Source organism: Cyanistes caeruleus, chromosome 5 (assembly GCF_971803275.1).
Source record: "Cyanistes caeruleus chromosome 5, bCyaCae1.hap1.1, whole genome shotgun sequence".
In the NCBI taxonomy this organism is placed as follows: Eukaryota; Metazoa; Chordata; class Aves; order Passeriformes; family Paridae; genus Cyanistes; species Cyanistes caeruleus.
In genome coordinates, this window is record NC_141705.1 from 23,719,255 (window position 1) to 23,739,392 (window position 20,138).

The 20,138-nt window shown below is 39.8% G+C and overlaps 1 protein-coding gene across 7 annotated transcripts in view; it reads left to right on the plus strand.

Annotated features, from left to right (window-relative positions):
- LIMCH1 (LIM and calponin homology domains 1) overlaps nucleotides 1-20,138 on the plus strand; it is a 172,636-nt gene that overhangs the window by 80,957 nt on the left and 71,541 nt on the right. For 6 of the 7 annotated variants that reach the window (XM_086891154.1, XM_086891157.1, XM_086891159.1 and 3 more), the window contains exon 4: nucleotides 18,344-18,450. In XM_086891154.1, coding sequence (XP_086747280.1) covers nucleotides 18,344-18,450 — 107 coding nt within the window. Of the gene's footprint in view, nucleotides 1-7,090; nucleotides 7,440-18,343; nucleotides 18,451-20,138 lie in introns of those variants that run through there. The other variant, XM_086891156.1, reaches the window with a different exon arrangement.

The following is a 20,138-nucleotide window of genomic DNA, read 5'->3' on the forward strand; positions in this document are numbered from 1 at the left end:
CAAAAATATCACAAGCATTCCTATGTCATTCACAGTCTCATTTTAGACTGCTCTCCCAACAACTGTGAGTTTAATCAGTAGGTTTATAATTAGCTTTATTCACATTGAATAATTTAGAATGTTAATATGCAAATTTGGAGGCAAGTGGAACCTTTTCTGTGGTAAAACCAAGAGAGGATGGTCACTGTAGAGGATGTCCTTTTTTGAAAGTTTTTATTTTGCTATATGGAGACGCCCTTTTCTTGCCCAGCCTTAGCATGCTTTAGGAAAAAGTGTTTGATTAAAATCAAAGAGTCCACCTGTTTAGGGCTATCAAGTGACTTCTCAAAGATGTTATTTATAAAATATTGTAATAATTGTTTACTTTTCTTCTTTTTCTTTTTCACAGAAAATTTAGTAAACTGAAGGATTCCTGGGATAACATTTGAAAGTGGCAAAAAGGAAAATATTGCTACTGCTGAAGTGATAATGCTAGGCAGCTGAAATGTGAACTTGCCCTTATCACGGCATTAACCTTTACTATAAATGACAGTCTTTCCTTGGTTTGGTGAGGGCAGCTGGCTTCCAGGAAGAGTTCATTCTGTACCCATGAAAGATGTAGGCTGCCTACTGGAATAATTGTTATATTTGCTTTCAGATGCTGGAGTCCTTCTGCAAGTTCAGCCATGACTTGCATTATGTTGGTTTAATGACATTGAGTTGAGTGAGTATTTCAGAAATGGCAAGCTTTTGAAGAATAATCTCTAAAGTATCTGAAAGTATCAGAAAAAATAATAGTTTGACAAACAAATGCCATCTTTCCATGTAGCTTAAATTTGCACATAATGAGGTGAAGGATCAGTGTCTTCCTTGAGCTGCTGTCTTTGAAACGAAGACCCTCCTGAGCAATGGCTTATTCTCTTCAAAACAAATCAAACTCTTGAAGCTTATGACTTCTCTTAATACTGGGCAAATACCACATGCTCTGGACAAATCTTCAGGAGTTTGCAGTGAAGGAGTTGGATGCCCTGAGTCTGTGAATGTGTCACTTGTGTCCTGTGGGGAGTGCGGCACTGTTGCAATTGTATCCAGGCACCTGAAATTTTTGTGTGTAGTCTCTTGCAAAATTGATTAGTTTGCAATGAGGATATAAAAAGAAGCAATGAGCTGATGTACTGCAAGTGTTTAGGCCAACACACATAAAATGTGCAGAGCTATAACTATCCATGTCTTGAACTAAATAAATATCAGCTTTTATCCTTAGCCAGGAAAACTAGACCTGAGGTTACGGTTGCTTTCAGCTACTCTGAATTTGGCATTTCTCCAAATGACAGCACTGGCCTTCATATTAGCTAGAGTGGGCAACTGACCTGGCTAAAAAATACCCTTCATCTTACAGCATGAACAGAAATGCAGGCAGGAGAGAAGGAAGAGGCTCACCAAGTTGGGAAAAGAGGTGTCATTCCATCAGTCAAAAATAGTTCTGAAGCTGCAGCTACAGAGTTTAAACTTAGATGCACTCCTTAAGGTATTGGCCAAAAGCAAACGACACAGGAACCCAGGAAATTCTCAATTCAAATCCTTCATTTAAAGGTTGTCTGTGTTTAAAATTATACTTAGTAGTATTCACACTCCCTAATTCTGGAAAGCCTCTCACAGGTTGGAGTCTGTAGGTCTGTGCTATAAATACCATCTCTGATCCCAAACTGTCTTTTTCGGTGACATGTAGCCTCTGCTGCAGGGAACAGCTCGACCAATGTTGATAACTGGATAATAGCAGCATTGCAAGTGTGAAAAGGGAGGGTAGCTTCCCAAAAGCTCTTAACCTGAGAAGTCCTTGGGTGGCAAGCAAGAAGAGTTTTCACAGTATAGTCAGACCAATGGATTGGCCACCTCAAAATGGTCCAGGGAAGCTCAGGCTGCCTTGACCTTCTCTTGTGAAAAGAGAGCAAGCAACAGTCTGTTGTGACCCTGGCCCTTGGGCTGAAGATGGTGGCAGAAGAATGCTGTCTCTAATCCCCTCCCTGGCTGCAAATCAACTTGGTGAAGTCTGTTGCAGTTAATGTCTGCTAGCAACTGTTCATACTGTTTCTATGCTGAAAACCTTTCCGGGCACTCTTAAGTGGATTTATTTTAGATGATGTGCATGTTGCTAGCAGGAGCCTACGTGCTGAATGCAGATGATGGAACGCGTCTTGCTCCAAAGATCACATTGCAGTTGTTTCCCTGACTTAAAGCAAACAAGCAAAAAGGCAAACTAATGGAAAACCAGTGCCTTGAAAGATCTGTGCAAAGTGATTTCTTTAGTTTAAGAGCCCAGTAAAATTTTGTAGTCTGGTGCTGTGGTCAAGAGTTCATAGAAGCTGAAATACCTGACGCTGAATTCTCCTTGTCTCTGCATTCCTCACTGCTCCTGGATTAAAGCCACTTGCTTCCTGCTTGGCATGGTACTTTCCAATTGTAATGCATTTCCTCTTAAAAGTCCAGAGGTCTAATGATACTATTGTAAACCTGTTAAAATTAATGCTGCAGAGGAAACAGCTTAGTTAATTGCTTATGGAAAATACAGTGATAGGCTGAACTATCTGACTGAGGGACATCAAAATCATTAACTATTAACCTTTTGAAAGCTGAAAAACCTTGTGATACCATGTGCAAATCTGCCCCACAGCTTAGTCGGAGGATTGCACATTCATTTATGGACAAGCAATATAACTAATGGTCTAGAAAATTAATAGTGCATTACAGAGGCAATCCTTAGCTCTTTGAAATGGTGTCCTTCTGTTAAAGTCCTCACTGTTGGCATGTATTTGTTTCTGCCTCCTCATCTTCATGTGGGGAGCACTATTACTCTAGATGGCGAATGTCTGGTTTTCTTTGGAGCAATAGTGCATGCTGATTTATTACTGCAAGATGTGTGAAAGGGAGTTTTCAGGCTTTTCAGTAAGGGGAGAGTATTGAACTTGTTAAATGTGTGCATGCATCCAAGTGTGTACTGAGTTCAGCTCAGCTTTTTTCAGTCCATTCTGTTACGCTATTTCATTACCTCGGCTTTTCTCTTTTGAATTGTAGTAGTTCTCATGCACTCTCAAGAGCCAAGCTTGTGTTACCCCATAAGGCCAATGGTAAACATTATGCTTTCCCACCCTTACCCTTTTTCTTCTTTTTCGTTATAATGTTGGTATTATTTGGTCTCCTTTTACTGCTAAAGAGATGCTGGTGCTTTGGGAGGCATGTTGGACTGAGTGCTGAATTGTGACACTTACCCTCGCACCTGTTGTGGGGCAACAAATTTCAGGCCTCAAAGTGATAGCCCAGGCTGCTGATGCTCTTGCTGCTTGCCATTTATAACTGCTGGGTTGGATGGGTGCTGTGTAGTTTGGCTGCACAGCCAACAAATCCTATGGGTGTTACCAAGTGTTCCTGGATATTTCTCATACCTTTTCTAAATGAAAGCTGCCACGTTGCTGTTGTCCTTTGAATACTGTTTCTAGTTTGGTTGGAAAGAGGCTTGCTGTTTTTTCCAAAACCAGTCCTAACTTTACCACTCTCGCCTAGCAACGGAGATTAGCAATTAGAGATCTTAGAGGTAATGCCTGCTGTTGGCTAAATTGCCTAAATTGTCAGTAGGTCATTGAATTGTCACCTTTGCATTCAAGATGTGATTTAATGAAGTTGTAGAGGTTCCTGTGAAGCTGCTTGGTGAGTGCCCTCAGGGAGAAGATGCAGGTCTGACTTGCAGGTGATGGGCACAATAGGAAGCTCACACCTCAGCGGGACGTAGGCTTACCGTGCAGGCAGCACCCAGTCTTTGGCTGACTACAGGAGGGATCCAAGGTCATTCTGGCAACTAAAGAGAGCTGAGCTGTGAAGCAGGTCTGTTTCCTTGGCCAGCAGAGCATGGATCAGGAATGCTAGTCAGTGGTTTTTTGGTTTTAACCTTCCTGTCCTTCCTATCTCCTCCTGTCCTGCAGCCCACTGCAGTGAATAAGACCATGCTGTAAATGCTCTCTGCCTCTCAAGCCTGGTTTTCAGACCAAATCTGGCAGACCTGCTAGATAAGAAGTGTGACGTTTATGTATTAAATTCTGGAGTTACAGGGATCAGCCACAAAGCATTAGCACCACTAATACAGTATGTCCTCTGTTATTTAAAAGGGAGGATAGTGGATAGGTTCAGTTATTCGAGGTTTCAAGTAATCCAGGGCAATTTTCTGTGTAATTAATACAAGTCAGGAATTTGACCCTTGTGGGGATAACACAAAGTTCTAGATAACTGAGGTGATACTGTAAATAAGTTGTGAAAATTGTGCCAGAAGACTGTCTTCACAGGTCAGTAGCACCAGCTAATAAAATACCTCAACTTTTGATCTAGAAAAATATTTCATGCAACTTTCACTTGACATCTGCAGAAGCAGAAAAAAAACCCCTTTATTTTTGCACAATTCCTGGATGTTTTCTTTCATTAAGTTTCTCGTGTTACCCCTAAGGATATCAGATAGTAGTTGCTGCTTAAACTATAGCAACTGCGTGAAAGAGAAAACTTGAAATGTTCTGATACTGCCACATGCACTAGACACAAATACACTGTTCTGCTGTACTGTTTGTTTCTTTTCAAAGAAAATACAGACAGATTTAAACAAATAATTAACTACTACTTACAGGCTTGATACTGTATATTGGAAAAAATGTCTTTTCTGATATTTCAGAAAACATATTATGAAAAAATGCAGGAATTGCATCAATTATTGGCAAAACTAGTTGCAAACTGGTAAATAAACCAGAATGGTTCTCAGGGAATGCTGTCAGAGCTCTTATAAAAGCCTCTAAAGAGGTAAAGATAAGTACATAAGTAAATGTTGTGGGCCAGAAAAACACGTTGTAACTAAAAATTTTTAACTAAATTCTGTGTTTAGTGACAGACGAATGTAAAAAAAAAGTAACATGACATAAAGTTTGTCACAGGAGGCTGAGTTTGGTTTTGCTCTATGTTTTGAGAAGTCAGGCTAGATTGATCTTCTCCCTTAGTGTACATGCCTGTATTTTATTTTTACACTTCTCAGTAGTGACTGGGTAGAATCTGATATGTCAGTGGACTAGAAATTTAGACAAGAAAGGAGCAAAATAATTACATCCTCTTGGACAACTGCTGCAGTCTAACAAAAAAAATGACTAAGCAAGGTATTAGCAGAACTATTTTAGAATGGGTGATGTTTTATCTTCAGCAATATTTCAACAGTTTTTCCTTGTTCTTTCATTCTATCTGAAACAACCCAAAGAGCAAAATTCAATCCAATATTATGATTAGTTTGAAGGGAGTTTAGAAACTGTATCTTCAGACCTGCCTGGCCTCTATTTTTGTGCATCGCAGATCTTTGAATGACAGAGTCAGCACTGACTTAAATGTGTTTTCCTGCAAAATATCAACTTGATGTGAATCTCCTCTTCTGTGTTATTCTATATGGCACCTCAAGTCAATGCCTTCAGGAGTTTGTAATTAATAAAAAACATACAAATGCAGTAAAAAGGGGCAGAGAAGGACAAGGTATTTGCCAACAGTGTTATCAACAAACTCAGTATCTGTCTGCCATTGGCATTTCAAAGGCATAACTCATGCAGAATTTTGGGGAGGCTGATGTAATAGTTCTAAAGAAATTTAGAGGAGGCTACTCATAAGCATGAGGACTGTGTGTGAGAAAATCCAAAATCTGCCTAGAGTCAGCACCCACAGTATTAGACCAAGTTGGCTGGTTCCCAGGGGTGTTTGAGACCTTAAATGCTCTTTAGTCCTTACCCTCTGGTTGATCAGAGATTAATCACTTGCTTTTTTAAATACTATTACCCAAACTCTTGGGCCAACCAATCCTGATTAAAATTTACTTTCTAAATTATGATCCTAGAGAACTGAAACTCCTTGGATTCCAGACCTTTACATATTTTTTGAAGAATTGAGAGTTCTTGTTTTCACACTTGTATTGAAAACTCTTGCAGATATTTATCTTCCCAAGAGTAGTTCACCTTGCTTATTCTTTTTCATTTGGCTGAAATTTGATGAGCAATACTAGAAATCCAGCACTTAAACCTTAATACAAACTATTATGTAAGTAAATTACACACCAAGAGCTTCAAAAATTGTGGTCAGTGTTCTCTATCACAGCTTCCAATATAATTTATTCTTTTTAAAGCAGCGTAGAAATATTCTTGTCTTCTATAATTTTGCAAGTTGGATAAATAAAAATGCCAGACTGAGGATGGGAAGTAAGTAAGAGGAAAAATAGTCAACTAGTCTATTCAGGATAATGGAAGGTGGAGTTTAGGATATGCCAGAGAATGCAGAACCCTGGATAACCTCTGTGGTGTGGGTGTGGGCAGCTCACTCTACAGTTTACTTCGGTTTGACAGCTCTCACCCTTGCTCAGGACAGCCACATCAGCTCTTGCAGGAGAGCAGCTTGATGCCAGTGCTTTTCCCATTTGAGGGCAAATGGCCCAAATGGCCTTAGCAGTGCAGCACAGCACATTTAGGGATTTCCAGGTAGCCGAAAAGCCCAGAAAGTGGGTGCTGCTCAGGTGCTAGCTGGCTCTGCACTGTCTCTGCAGTCACAGGCAGGCTGAAGCCCCCGTGCAGCTCTGGGCTGGCTGGCATGTGCACAAGGAGCATGCAGAACACGTGTGACCAGGGTGGGTGGGCTCCTGTGCTGCAGTTTGGGCAGTGTTCCTGCATCACCTAAGGTGGTTGCTTAGCTCTGTAGCCCCCGTATTTGGATGGGGCTACATCTGCTGAGCTTGTAAGCCTCAGGCAGCTCCTGGGTAGGGTCTCCAGACCTAAGGGTTGACTGCCTTCAGCACAATGCTGAGCACCAGCTGGGTCAGTGCATTCAAGCAAGGCAGTCCTGTGTCTGATGAATGTATTCCCCAGTCGTAGGAAGGGCAGTGTAGAAGAGCTTGCCAAAGCCAATAATTCCTGCTGGCCTTGAGCTGGTTTTGGGTAGCCGTGTGTAACATTTGCATTCTCCAGGAATCTATGCCTATGGGTGTGGTTTGGAGATGTGAGCTGGCTGGGGACTGGGACTCTGCAGTGCTTTAAATCAGCTAATTTGCTGGCAGCTTCTTATTGGTGCTGGAGCTAGCACAGCTGCTTTCATGGTCTTTGATGCCTGGTCTAATAGTCCTGCTAGACTCTATTGGTTCTGCTGTCAAGATATACCTCTCTCTGATCAACTCTGAGTCCTGGTCCTTTGTTGAGGAATGGAAAAAAAATCACATTTATGTTACATTTACCATTTTCCTTTATACAGTCTCATCAGCTAAGTTCTATTACCTTTTTTAATGTGGCTTTGAATTGAAATAATTTTCAGAAGTAGCAGGTGAGGAGCTGGAAGCTTGTTAGTTGATAATACATGAACATCTTTGCTCGCCTTATTTGTGACTGTTGTGAGCAGGAGCCACTGACTATACCCAGGTAAGCTGAATTATAAGCATGATTGGCTCTTTTCTTCTAACAAACAAAAGTTTATCTCAGGTCTGGAAAGGACAGAGGGTAGAGTATTAATTGAAGTGTTAAGAATAAATTATCAGTGATTGCTGATTTGTTTTCCTTATCTGTTCCGTTTGCCAACAAACAAGTCAAGCCATTTCTGCCATCTTTGCTGCTTAGATCCTGTTTCTAAAGACCTGGTGTGATCCATGTGAGAAACACCTCTTCCTACCCTTGTTTCTTTGTGTATTCTGTGGGGAGAGTGTTGCAGAAGTACACCTCTAATGTGTTGAAGAAAACTGAACAACAGGGATATCAGTCCTGTAAGAGGAGACATCCTTTCCCATCCTCTGTTCTGCTGTCCAGAGGAACCAAAACCAAGACATTGTGAAAGAGCTGGGAAAATGCTTTGCAATAGGAATGCACCCATATTAAACAAGTCTCCTGTTCTTTCTCTCTTGCTTTAATCATTAATTTTATTACATTAATTTAAGGAAATTCTTCTTCTTAAGTACATTATATTATTGTACTACATTTTATTCATTCTGAAAGCTTAGTTCTCACAATTGCAAATTACACTGGCATCCAGATGTAATCCATTAATCCTGATTTCCAAACGGCTCTTCAAAGGCATGCTTGCATGAACATTATAGACTTAGTGAACAGTAGCAATTTAAGTAATTTAAGTAGGCTATTCTGTGTAGTCAATCTAGGTTTGCAGCTACAACAGCTTCAGGAATAGTCATGCTATTTCTTGAATCTAGAAATGCTTACTGATGGTTGCAAAGGAATGGGAAAAATAAACTGATCTAGAGACTGCCTACTGATGGTTGAAAAAGAATAGAAAATAAATCACTGCCAGACTATTGGGTAGCTCGTCTTGCCATGAATATTTACCATAAAAAAACCCTACCAAAGCTGGAGATATCCAAGATCACTGATAATTATGGCCATGCCATCTAGACACAAATGTATGTTTTCATATCTGGGAAAGAAACAACAGACACATGGATATAATGTTGGAGTATTCCATAATTCAAGCTGTTATACTGTATATGGTCAAAGTCACAGATGGGCACTGATCTACTGAGCATAATTTTGCACAGGTATTTTGATTGTATGTAAAATGCACTTACAGAAAATTGAAAATTATTAATTTTCTTCCCCTTCCTTTTTGTCACCAAAGTAATTCTAGACACCTAAATATGTAAGCTTTCTATTTATTATTTTAGTCGAAGTAAAAACAACAAGGTAGGTTTTTCATGGGGAATATGCTGAAGCTTCATTCAGTAGAAATAGCCTATTAAAAAAAAAAAAAAATGTGGCTTTTGGACTAGAACAGCTTATTTTAGAAGTGTTTTAAGGAGGCCCCAACCTGTACATTTAAGAAGTCCAGTATGTTTTATGTAATGTTGGCATGAAAATGCAAAGCTGTGAGTGGGGGGAAAATGTATGTCAGGTATCATGTAGCAGCAGAAAAAAGATTTCTGATGTTTATCAAACCTTGAACACCACAGATTATTAAAACATATTCCTTGGCAACAAAGAGTAGATGTTTAGTTTGAAAGGAGAAGTGGAATTTGTTGCTTTTTTTGCAGAGGTCACGAACTGAACAGGAATGAGTTCTCCTTGGCGGTTCCGCTATTTTGCTGTTTGCCTTGGGGAATAGAGATTTGGTCTGATTTTAACAGCTACTGCCAGGCCCCTGGCCCCCACAGGCAGCTTTCTTGCATCTTTTGAGGCCCACCTACAGCAGCTGTACTTGGACAGAGGGATGAAGAGGCCCTCCAACAGCTCAGGATGCAAAGTGTCCTGATCCCTGAGGTGGATTGCTGTCTACTGAGAGAAGTCCAAATATTGATGGGTGTTACAATTTTCTGGCTTTAAATGGAAGATAGCTTTACTTAACATCCTAAGCAAAAGAGAGCATACCATGTAAAAGAAAAAGGGCAAGAAAGTAAAGTCATGCTAGAAGTGAGTGTTTGCTGCAATTAGAAAAAGTGTTATGATGCTGCTGGGTGGTGGTCATACATTCAGTTTTAGAGGTTTGATGTCATATTGATTTTAATTTTAGGTATCAATTTCTTTTATACCTTTACAGTTTCAGACTTTAAAAATAAACTTAGAAAATGCTAGCTGTTCTCTGGCCCTGAATGCACAGCTGGTCCAATATAGCTGGGTGTCACAAAACTTCAGATTATGTTCTCATGTTCTCAAAACTCAGAATATGTTCATCATGGACATATTTTCATTAAAACCCTGTATTTTCGGGCTTATACAATTGTGATGAAATCTGCTTCTGTGCCTGATTGGGAAGACAGCTGATAAATTTCATGGGGAAGGTAAGAACTGAGGCTATACCTACACAAAACATATAGGTTATACCTAAACACAAAACACAGTTTTGTGTTTCTAATTAATCAGGTTCTTGTGTATCAGAAAAGCATTACGTATAATTCTCAGTATTGCTTATTTCTATTTCCCTTATTTTTTTTGTCCTTGCCATCTGCTTTGGATGTAGTGACCGAGAAAAAATAAAAGCAGCCAGTAGTGATGACAGGTTGAGAAGTATTTTTTCAGATAGTAATCTCTGAAGCTGCATGCAGATGCACTGGTTATGCTTTGTGTTATCTGTACTGGTTTATAATAGATGATGCTGGTCAGATAATTAATAATACAATCAGGTGGACAGGCTTGTGATGAACAGAATTTTTCCTCATTTTCTTCTCTGTAAGATCCACTCCATCCCAAATGTTTTTTGCAAGTTGAATCTGATGGTTTCCTGGAGCTGGGTCCCTTGAAGAGTCAACACTGCTCTTCCTGGTAAACAAGGTTATTTTCTCTACAGTCAAGTCAAAATATAGAAAGCAGGTGTTGGATATCAGTGCCCTGGGATATCAAATGTGATCAAAGGGATCCCATGAAGCTCAGACTCTGCAGGCAGAGAAAAGAAGGCAGGCTATGTGAAATAAAATGTATTCTCTTTTGCAGACTTGCTAGTATAATTAAGAAAAATGTGGAATAAATCTTAGCATATACATTTGCTTTGCATAAGTAATCATCTTTATGACCAAAGTACCCCTCTTAGCAGGAAAAAATAAATAGTTTTTTAAAACTATCTGTTGTGCCATGGCTTAACACACAGTTGCCCTGATATTAGTGTGGAAGGTTTATTCAGCACTGCTTGCTTTAATTGTTGACTATACATAACACATGAAGGACTTCCATGTGTTGGAGATTAAATTGTTAGTGGTGTTCCTTTGGACTACCCTGGGGCTGTACCTTTTGGGTGTATTGCTCATGAGGTAATTCAGCTTTATTTATCTATGGTTTTTTGGGCTTTTTTTTTTTTTTTTGGTATGCAGAGTGACAAGCTTTAACACTCTGTCTAGCAGAAAAAAAAAACAAACGTTCACCCATATTTAATGCTGGTGGTCTCCTTTACTTAAATTTTGTTTTCTGGTGTGGGGGTTCTTATGACTTAAAACTTTAGATTTAAAGTTTATATATTTTTGTTTTCTTCAGACAGTTTGTTTGAGATGTCTGTCCTTTGAGTACTTATAAATCCATAGTCAGATTCTGTACTTTCCTTGACACTTTGGGTCTGGATAATAACACACAAATAAACCAAACTTAGGAAACAGCATGTTGTGAATTTCTTGCCCATTTTTATATTTTTCTGTAGAGCTCATTTGTGAGGACAATAGCTGCAGGGATGTGCTGAGAAAGGAAAGTGTCCAGTTTCCCCAGAGGATGTCCAGAGGGAACCATTGTGGCACAAGCTGTGGTTTCAGGGTTGAAACCCTTGAAATCTGTGTTTAGGTTAGTCATACTCCTGCACTCATAATGTGAGTGCAAATAAAGGTCAAATTTGTCTTCAGGACCTTTCTTCCTCTCCTTCAGATGGACAGCAAAACTATTTCCAGGAGGATGGACAAGAAGCAGCTGCCACTACATGGGAGCTCAGGTTGCCTTCAGAGCATGATGTTGTGATCTTCCTTTCATTCTTGTCTCTTTTGTAGCTCTTTCCCCAACCCACTGTGACGTAACTTTGGTATTGCCCCACTTCATAGCCCCACCAAGAAGACAGAGTGGGATAAATAACATTCCTTTCCATTGCAGGAAAAGGAACCATGCCTTACGTTTTTGCTAGTTTTGTTTTTACCCCACTGGCTCTCAGTTGGCAAGGTGAATTCCCAGTGGCTTCTAGGAGTGCTTGGCTACGACTGACTGTATGAGAACTCGTTTTTAACTGCTATTTATGAGCTTTATTCACAAAAGTAAATTTAAAAATAAGGTGAAAGTTGGGTAACAGAAGGTCAGAAAACTGAGACCAAATTCCTCACAAGCCAAGTGCTATCATCTGGTACTAAAAAGCTGAGAGAGTGAGCTTCAGAGAAGGGGTGGAAAGGAAGTGTTATCCTCTTCTTTGGCTATATCATGGCTGTTACCATCGAATATGGCATCAGATAGGAACCCCTCTTCAAGACTTGGTGAAATCTAACATCTGTTTGACATCTGGCTGTGATTTCATCAGTATCAGAGCCAGTGAATACCCTGGAAATGTTTTAGGTTTTTTTTCTTGCCCGCCTATGTTCTGTCTTCAGTGCTATAAACAAAGCCATCTTAGGGTGTATCTTGATTTTGGCAAATCTGAGGGAGTTCACATCATCTGAACATCATCTGCTCTCTCCCCCAAAGACATGGATGTTGACCGAGTCCCCATTTGTTTAAATGTTTAATTCATGCCTTCAGGGATAATGATCTGATGTAGCAAGGGATAATATCAGGACCTACTTCACTAGTGAAGTCATAGGGTCAGCCTTGTGCTTATGCTGTGTGCACCCCTCCCACCCTCCCGTGGTTTGCTTTTGCCTGTTGAGTTGAAGTCTGCTCTTGCTCATGTTCTCTCCTTTTCCCAGTTTCCATTCACATTATTGAAAAAAGATAAGTTTTTACACAATAAATAGCAGTGTCAAAGTTGTACACCAGTTGTTCTTCTCTCTCTAGGCACTTTGCCCTAGCCTGGTTGGGAGCAGCAGGATCTAAGCACCTTGGCACTTCCAGCCAAGTTATCTTTGGGGTCAGGTACTGAGACACCCAAAGGGAGTTGGGGTTGTCTAGCCTGGAGAAAAGGAGGCTCAGGGTGGGCCTCATTGCTCTCTACAATTACATGAAAGCAGGTTGTAGTGAGGTGGGGGCTGGTCTCTGCTGCTGTGCCTACAGTGAGAGGACTAAAGAACATGACTTGAAGGTGAGATGGAAGATTTGGATTGGGTATTAAAAGAAAAGTTCACTGTAGGATGATCAGGCATTGGAACAGGTTGCCCATGGATGTCACATCCCTGGAAGTGTTCAGAGGCATCTGGATCTGGGACTGGGTGATGTGCTTTAGTGGTTCAGGGCTTACAGGGGCAGTGCTGTGTGGATGGTTGGACTGGATGATCTTGAAGGTCTCCTCCAACCTTGAAGATTTTATGATTCTATGATTTTATCTTCAGGCAGACACAGATATTACCTGAAGGTCACTTAAAGCCATGTTTGGGGTTTCTGGTGTGTTTTGTGCAGTTGAAGTACACTGCCAACTTCACATTTCTTCATTTCTTCACACAATTTTAAAGGTGGTTTTTTGCCTTTCTGACAAGAAAACAGGACTGTTATTGAAGGAGACACATCTTTTCCTTCTTGACTACCCAAAAAGAGGCAGAAAAAGGCTGGCTTTCTTTCCTTTCTGTTTTTTTTTTCCCAGTAGTGTTTAATTTTCATGGGTGATGCTATTGTGTGCCAGAATCCTTTTGGGATGTAAGCAGCCCTGTCTCCCCTTGCTGTTCTGGGAGATGCCTTCAGTTCTGATGTGCTGTTGGCCTTCCTCTTTGGGAGATTACCTGTCCTCAGCTTCTAAGTGAATGTGTACCACTCTGATCCATTTCCTTCCAAATCTACTGATGTGGAGTTTGCCACAGAAAACAATCTTCTATGTAGTTTTATTATATATATATATATATATATATATATATATATATATACAGCAAAGCATATTGGATGAACAGTAAAACACACACACACACACACATATATACTGTTAAACATATATATGTATTTAAATAATATACACAGGAAAGCATATTGGAGAAATAGTAACACATATAAATACATGCATACATACATATATAGATGATAAGTTCCCAGCCCTTATATAAGGTTTTTACTGGAGGACTTGAACTGAATATTTCAGTATTTCTATGAACCTATGAGTCAGGCAAGATCCTATGCTTTTATATAGATAAATTATCACCACAAATTACTTAAACAAAATGGAAAAATAAGAGAATTAGGAAGAATTGTTGAGACCAAACAAAAGGCTTTTGAGAGTCTATTGGAAACTGCTCAGAAAAGCAGTTCAGAAATTTTCCTTTTCTGTTTTTAATTTTAGAGACCTTCTAATTTATTCTGGAGCAGGGAAAATACCAGCATTCCAGAAATGAAAAAGGCCACCTGTTTGTCTGCAGCTGTCCTGCAAAACAGAGCAGTGCTACTGGCAGCTAATAATATCTCCAGCTTGCAGAAGTGGCATGTATTTGGCATTTCATTCAGTGCTCTGTGCAGACATACAGCTTGGCTTGTTTTTATTTTCCCCAAGTTTATCTGAGTATCTCATCTGGGCCAGGCAGTAACACATCTGACAAACGATGGCTCCACAGTGATAAACTGTAGAACCGATTTGCAGTGCGAATACAGTGAGACTGTTTTGTATGTATTGTGGCGGATGAAAGGAATGGAAGTGGGCCAAATTCAAGCTGTTTGCCATTGCATCTGATCAGCAGATCCTATGGAGAGAATTTGCCTGCTGTGAATATTTGATTCTTGCTAGCTTGAACTATCTTGTGTGTTGGCAGTGCTACTGTGTGAATTAGCGGTGGCTTTCCAGGGTGTCTGTCCTACTCAACTGCCAATTTCTGAGGGCTTTTTTTTACAGAGTTCAAGATTTTGTGCTCCACTTCATGTGTGAGGAAAATTACTTAGTGCTGTACAGTAAACACTTTTTTATAACACACAGGCTAAAAAAATAATTAAAAAAAATAATTAGAAGTGAGCAGTGTGTTATCTTTCCCCCCCCTCCCTCATTCCCTCCCTCCATCGTCATGAAGGTGTAACCCCACTGTCACCTGCTTACTCTCTCTGCATTATCTTTAGATAATAGTCCTGGCAAAGTGATTTAGTGATTTTGTAGAGGTGGGTCTGTCAGGTTACACACCAGAAAGGATGAAAAGGTGATGGTGTTGAAATGCACCTGTGAGAGCATGAGTGTTTTTCCCTTCCTTCCCATGCATCCTTCTAAGTTCTCAGGGAGACAATGCTCTGCACCCTTATCTGTCCATGCCCCTTCTTACTGGTTCTTACTGGTTCAAGGCTGGCTTTGCCTGGGAGTTTGCAGTTTTATGTGTTGGTTAAATTTTTTTTTCTGGAATTCAGTACAGTGAAACATTTACCTTAATAATCTTTGGGTTTCTATACTTACAAGTAAATGACATTGCTTGTAGTGCTGATGTAACAGTAACTGTCAGGACTCTGCTGAGGCAAGCAGAAAAGGGCTGGATTTAATCTATCACTGTATCTACCCTGAGTTTGTGTCCTGTGTCTGTCACCACACTGAAGCATTTGCCTTCTCTATGCAGCCTATTTAGACCTTCTGTCATTTAATAGACTAAGCATAGATCAAATTGTTTAGCTATCTGTGATATCTATAGATGACATATTTATAATTTATACATCTGTATAAATATAGATATTTATGGACATAAAATTTTATATATTAAAATAATAGAGAAAATTTGCAAAATAAATTCAGGCTGTAACCTATCAGCTTGTTCTTCCTCTGTTTGCATGAAGGGCAAAAGCCAGAAGAAGGTTTTTGATTGTGCAGTGGTGTGGGATAAAACCAAAAGGAGCCAGAAAGAGACAGTTGCCAGTCCTCTGGGGCTGTAGGAAATAATGTGCTGACCGAGAGACCAATTCTCTGCCTACTCCAACACTGCAGCTGCAGAAAGTGATGGCTGAGAGAAAAGCCACATCATCCCCATTTAATATACTGAGGAAATTATGGGATAGTGTCTCATAGGGGCTGTCAGAGGGACCAAATTCTGGTCATGTGTCTTCTGAGGCCACTGTAAAAGATACCACTCTGTTAGCTGAGGCACAGCAGCCGGCCACCCTGAGATCCTTGCCACTGCTGTGTGACCTATTTGCATGACCCATTTAACTCTGCCAAGTTGTAAGGAGCTGGGCAGGCACATTAAATGTGTCTTTTCAATCACCTATTTAAAGTAAGGATGGTTTTTGTATCATGCTACTTGTAAACCTGGGTTTTTTCTGCTTTCTTTAGTTTCTTCAGCAATGACAAAGAGTGATATTTTAGGTGACCACAAAAAATGCACAGTTGTAGCTAACAGACACTGAACAATAAATTCTCTTGAAAGATAAAAGCAAAATTTTTGGAGAACTGAAGAAATCAGGACCTGGTGAATGCAAGGTGTAGTAATCCCGACAGAAAGTTTTCTGGAAGCTGGATCTTGACTTTAAGACTCCTTTCTCCCTTTAGTGGCTTAGGAGTGCTTTTCTCCAGTGACTCAATGGAACTAACAAATGTGAATTTCATCTGAACTGGAGCAAACCAGGAAAGGTTTAGTTTCACTAGTATGAGATACATTTTTGGCTTGGGGTTAGGCAGCCTAGGCAGGTGTCCTTGAGTAAATACATCACTTGACAGCATTTTCTTTGTTGGATTTTTCTTCAAGCCTTTTAAACAAAGTGCCGTTTTTAGGACCATTGAGAAGTAAAAATTATGAGATGGTTAGCAAAAGCAGAAAATTCTTTCAGGGCTCACTGGTTGCATCTTGTTGGTGTGGTTATTTGTGCCCATACTGAATACCAACTTTCTGAGGAATTGTTTGGGTGATAGTGTTAGTGACTGTTAGCAAATATTATTCATATGATGACCATCAAAATAAAAGCATGTAGCCAAACAGGAGTAGGTGACGCTGGTTTTTTTTTTTGAGAAGTAGGCATTTTTTCATCAGGAGAAGAACTGAGTTTCCAAACTATGTGGCTGCCAAACAACTGGTATTTTTGTTACTGCTTATCATTACTCAAATGTGAACTTCTGGCATAAAAATGGGTGCAATTTGTTATCTCCAGCATTCCTCCTCCTTTGATTGTTTTCTAAGTCTATTAGGTTACTCTGACCTCTATGTCCTGTATATTTTTGTTAAATTTGGAAATATTGTAAGAACCATTTTTTTGAATGCTGTTGCATTTTTATTCCATTAATTAGATTTACACATTGCTCCACCAACCATTTGACAGTGACCATGACTGTCCTCCATCAAAGACTAAACATAAGAGTTATTCATGATGCAGTTGGAAAAATTATAATGCAAACAGTAAGCCAGATGGAAAATTTTACAGGCATCTTTTCATGTCATGAATGATGCTGTCTCTCTGGGTTATGGGCTCTCTGCTCTCTCAACTGCTGTTCCTTCCCCCACTGGCTCCCCTCCAGAGCTGTTAAGTTTCAGCCAGGGAAGAAAGGGAGATTTGAACTCCTCTGAATTTCCAAGTCTGTGTTTTCTGTGGTGTGGCTGGCGAGCTTTGTGTGTGAGAGTGTTGGCATGCCAAGAGCCGCGGCGATTAGCATGCTGCTTGCAGAACAAACAGGGCAGCTCTCCCCGAGCCCCAGGAGAGGCCTGCGAGCAGATGTGGGCAGAGCCCTGCTCACCAATCCTGCTCACAGCGTGGGTAGGAGCTGAACTCCACCAGGCTCCTCTGCTTCCCAGTTTTATGGAAACAGGTCTCCACCACAAGCTGTGGATCTGCTCCTCTGTAACTCTTCGTGTGGCAGCTTAGCTTGAGGTCTGATATGAGATTCCTCAAAGAATATCAAGCTGTACATTTTATCTTCACTTGTGCGCACATCTACCATTGCAGTTGCTGATCTGGAAACATATATACCTAAAAACTTATTCTCCACTGGCCTACAAGATTTATCCATGTAAAATATATTCACTGTAACAGGAGAGCTGTGCACATGCACGTGTATAAAACTTGTACTAACTATATATGCACACATGCAGTTTCAATCTCCTTGGTGCAAACCAGTGTCATCACTTAGACTTGGTTTGAAAGAGACTTCTATCAGTTTTTTACTTAGCCTCTCGTAGTTACTGACTTTTAATTTTTACACTTTGAAAGAGTAAACCCTCCATAAGAAGTGCTCTGAAACTGAAGGTGTTTCTTTTTAGAGACAGTGAAGTGTAGCTTCAAGGTTTTTATTTCAGGAGAAAGCAACTATCTCTTTTCTCAGTGGCTTCTGACTGTTTACATTTGGAGAGGCAAGAGAACAGTTGTGTTAACTGGCTAGATCATATCTGACATGCAAAGTGTTTTCTGAACAAATTGCTTGTTTAAATGGTGGCTGGCTTTTTCATGTCTACTCTTCCTGCTCCCTTCAAAAACCCTGCCTTTTCTACTCAGTAACAGGCTGAGGCTGTGTGGCAGCCTCCAGCAGTAGGTGGAGAAATTAGTGGGCCTTTTTCAGTGAAAAAAGTTGCCAACATCTGTGTTTGAAAAGAAACAAGTCAACAAGATTGTTGTAGTTACATATATCAGAAAAAAAAAGAAAAAGAAAAAGGTTTCATATGTGTCTGGTTTTCAAACAAAATCTACACTGACTTCTTAAATTATGTGACTGGAAATGTCTTTGGTTCTTTATTTAGCTAATGATATGACTGTTCATGAGCAGTTACTGAATTAGGGAGAATTTGGTAAGATTGTTTTTTTCAGTTAAGGAAAGTTTAAAGTGTTGATGTTTTATATTTTTTGTCTCTTTTCAGGATAATATCATATTATTCTTAAGAGGCTGCAAAGAACTGGGACTAAAAGAATCTCAGCTTTTTGATCCTGGTGATCTGCAGGACACATCAAACAGAGCAACCATCAAGTAAGTACAACAGCAGTTTGTGACTAGCACTTTACAGCCTCAGGTGCATGTGATGCAATAGTAAATATTTTAGAATGAGCAAAAAGGCTATAGAAATTTAATTAATGTAAGGCAAATAGAAAGCAGAGGTTTGAGAAACTTTCGGTGTTGATACTCTGTGATTTTGTGAAAATACTGTCTTAGTTATGCAATGAGATTCTGAGGGACTTAGGGGTTTTCCTAATCTAAATTGATGACATTCTTTTTTTGACTGTCCAACTAATAAAATATTGCAGTCTAGGGGAAAAGAAGTCACAGCTTTGTTATTTCAGATGAAACTGTCCTGATGGTGCAATGTAAGACATTCAGAGGCCTCTCAGATTCTATGAGATGCAGATATAAACATGGTCTCTTCACTTTCCTGCAAGAGCTGTACCTTGAGACACTCAGTAATTGGGCTGAGGAAGTCAGTGTGAACTGGAAATGCCACAATTTAGGTAGTTTTTCACAAAGCCACATACCCACTATCACACAGATTTCCCCCCTACCTTTTGAAAGAAAAAAGCACCCCACACTTCCATAAAATTAACAAAATCTGTAATTGGTGTTATTTAGAAGTTTTACTGTAAGTTTTTGGTCTATCATGTAATATTACAGATATAACAGAAGTTATTGCTCTACAGACAAACAAATGCTGCTGAGTTGATTTAATGGTTTAATTTCATTTGGCGAAAAAGATCATTAATGAAATCCTGTTAAGACATATCCATTTTAGAAAAATATATGGAAACAATTTACTAAATTTCAGTAGCATTTTTTTTTTTATTCCTTTCTGGCAGTGGAAGCTGGGCAAGTTTTCATGGTGTTCAGGCACTCTCTGGGAAAAATTAAAAGGCTCTGAAAATCGAATTGGAGAGTGTTCTTGTTTTAAGGAATACCATTATTTGCTCCTTCCCAAGTTTCTGGCTCTAACATGAGGTTCTTCTTGCCCTCTACAAGGCAGTGAGTGGGGACAAAGTGATGTATGTCTTCTAAATCTGATAATATTTCAATGAAATAGGTTCTTCATGATGTCCTGTAAAATCATTGCAATGATTGACCAGAGAGAGTTGAAAAACAATCTGTAATCTTCATATAAAACCCTAACCTCCATATGAAACCATCTGAAACAAGCCTTCATTTTTTGGGGTTGAGGATGGATGGAGTGCCTTGGTGGAGGCAGGTTGAGAGCCTTTGACTAGGGTGGAGCTCAGAGCAGAGCTGTTCAGCATGTCACCAAGTCAAACCTCGCATCATAAAGCCCGCAGAACTGGCCTGGCCCTCCTCTGCCTATGAGGGCTTCAGAGAAAGCAGCTGTGGAAATGAGCCAGATGTTTTCCCAGCACTGTCCAAGTTCACGCTGAGTAACTGACTTGAGGTGTACAAGCCAAGTCCATGACTGTTTTAGAGAAATATGCTGAAGGCTGTCTTCTGCTAGCTAGTTCCCAAGGCATGAAGGTGTTTTTCCCCCTTTTGAAAACTTTTGGGTGGTTTCTTTAAACATGGTGAAAATATTATTTGTTCTGTGGCAAAGGATGAGTAGGACATTATTGCACATGCTTAAGATAATGCCATTTTAACCTTTCTATACCCATATAGATGTTAATTGAGGCATGCATTAGATCTATTTTTTGGATCACTCTGCTTATAAAAATTATGAGCTAATGCTG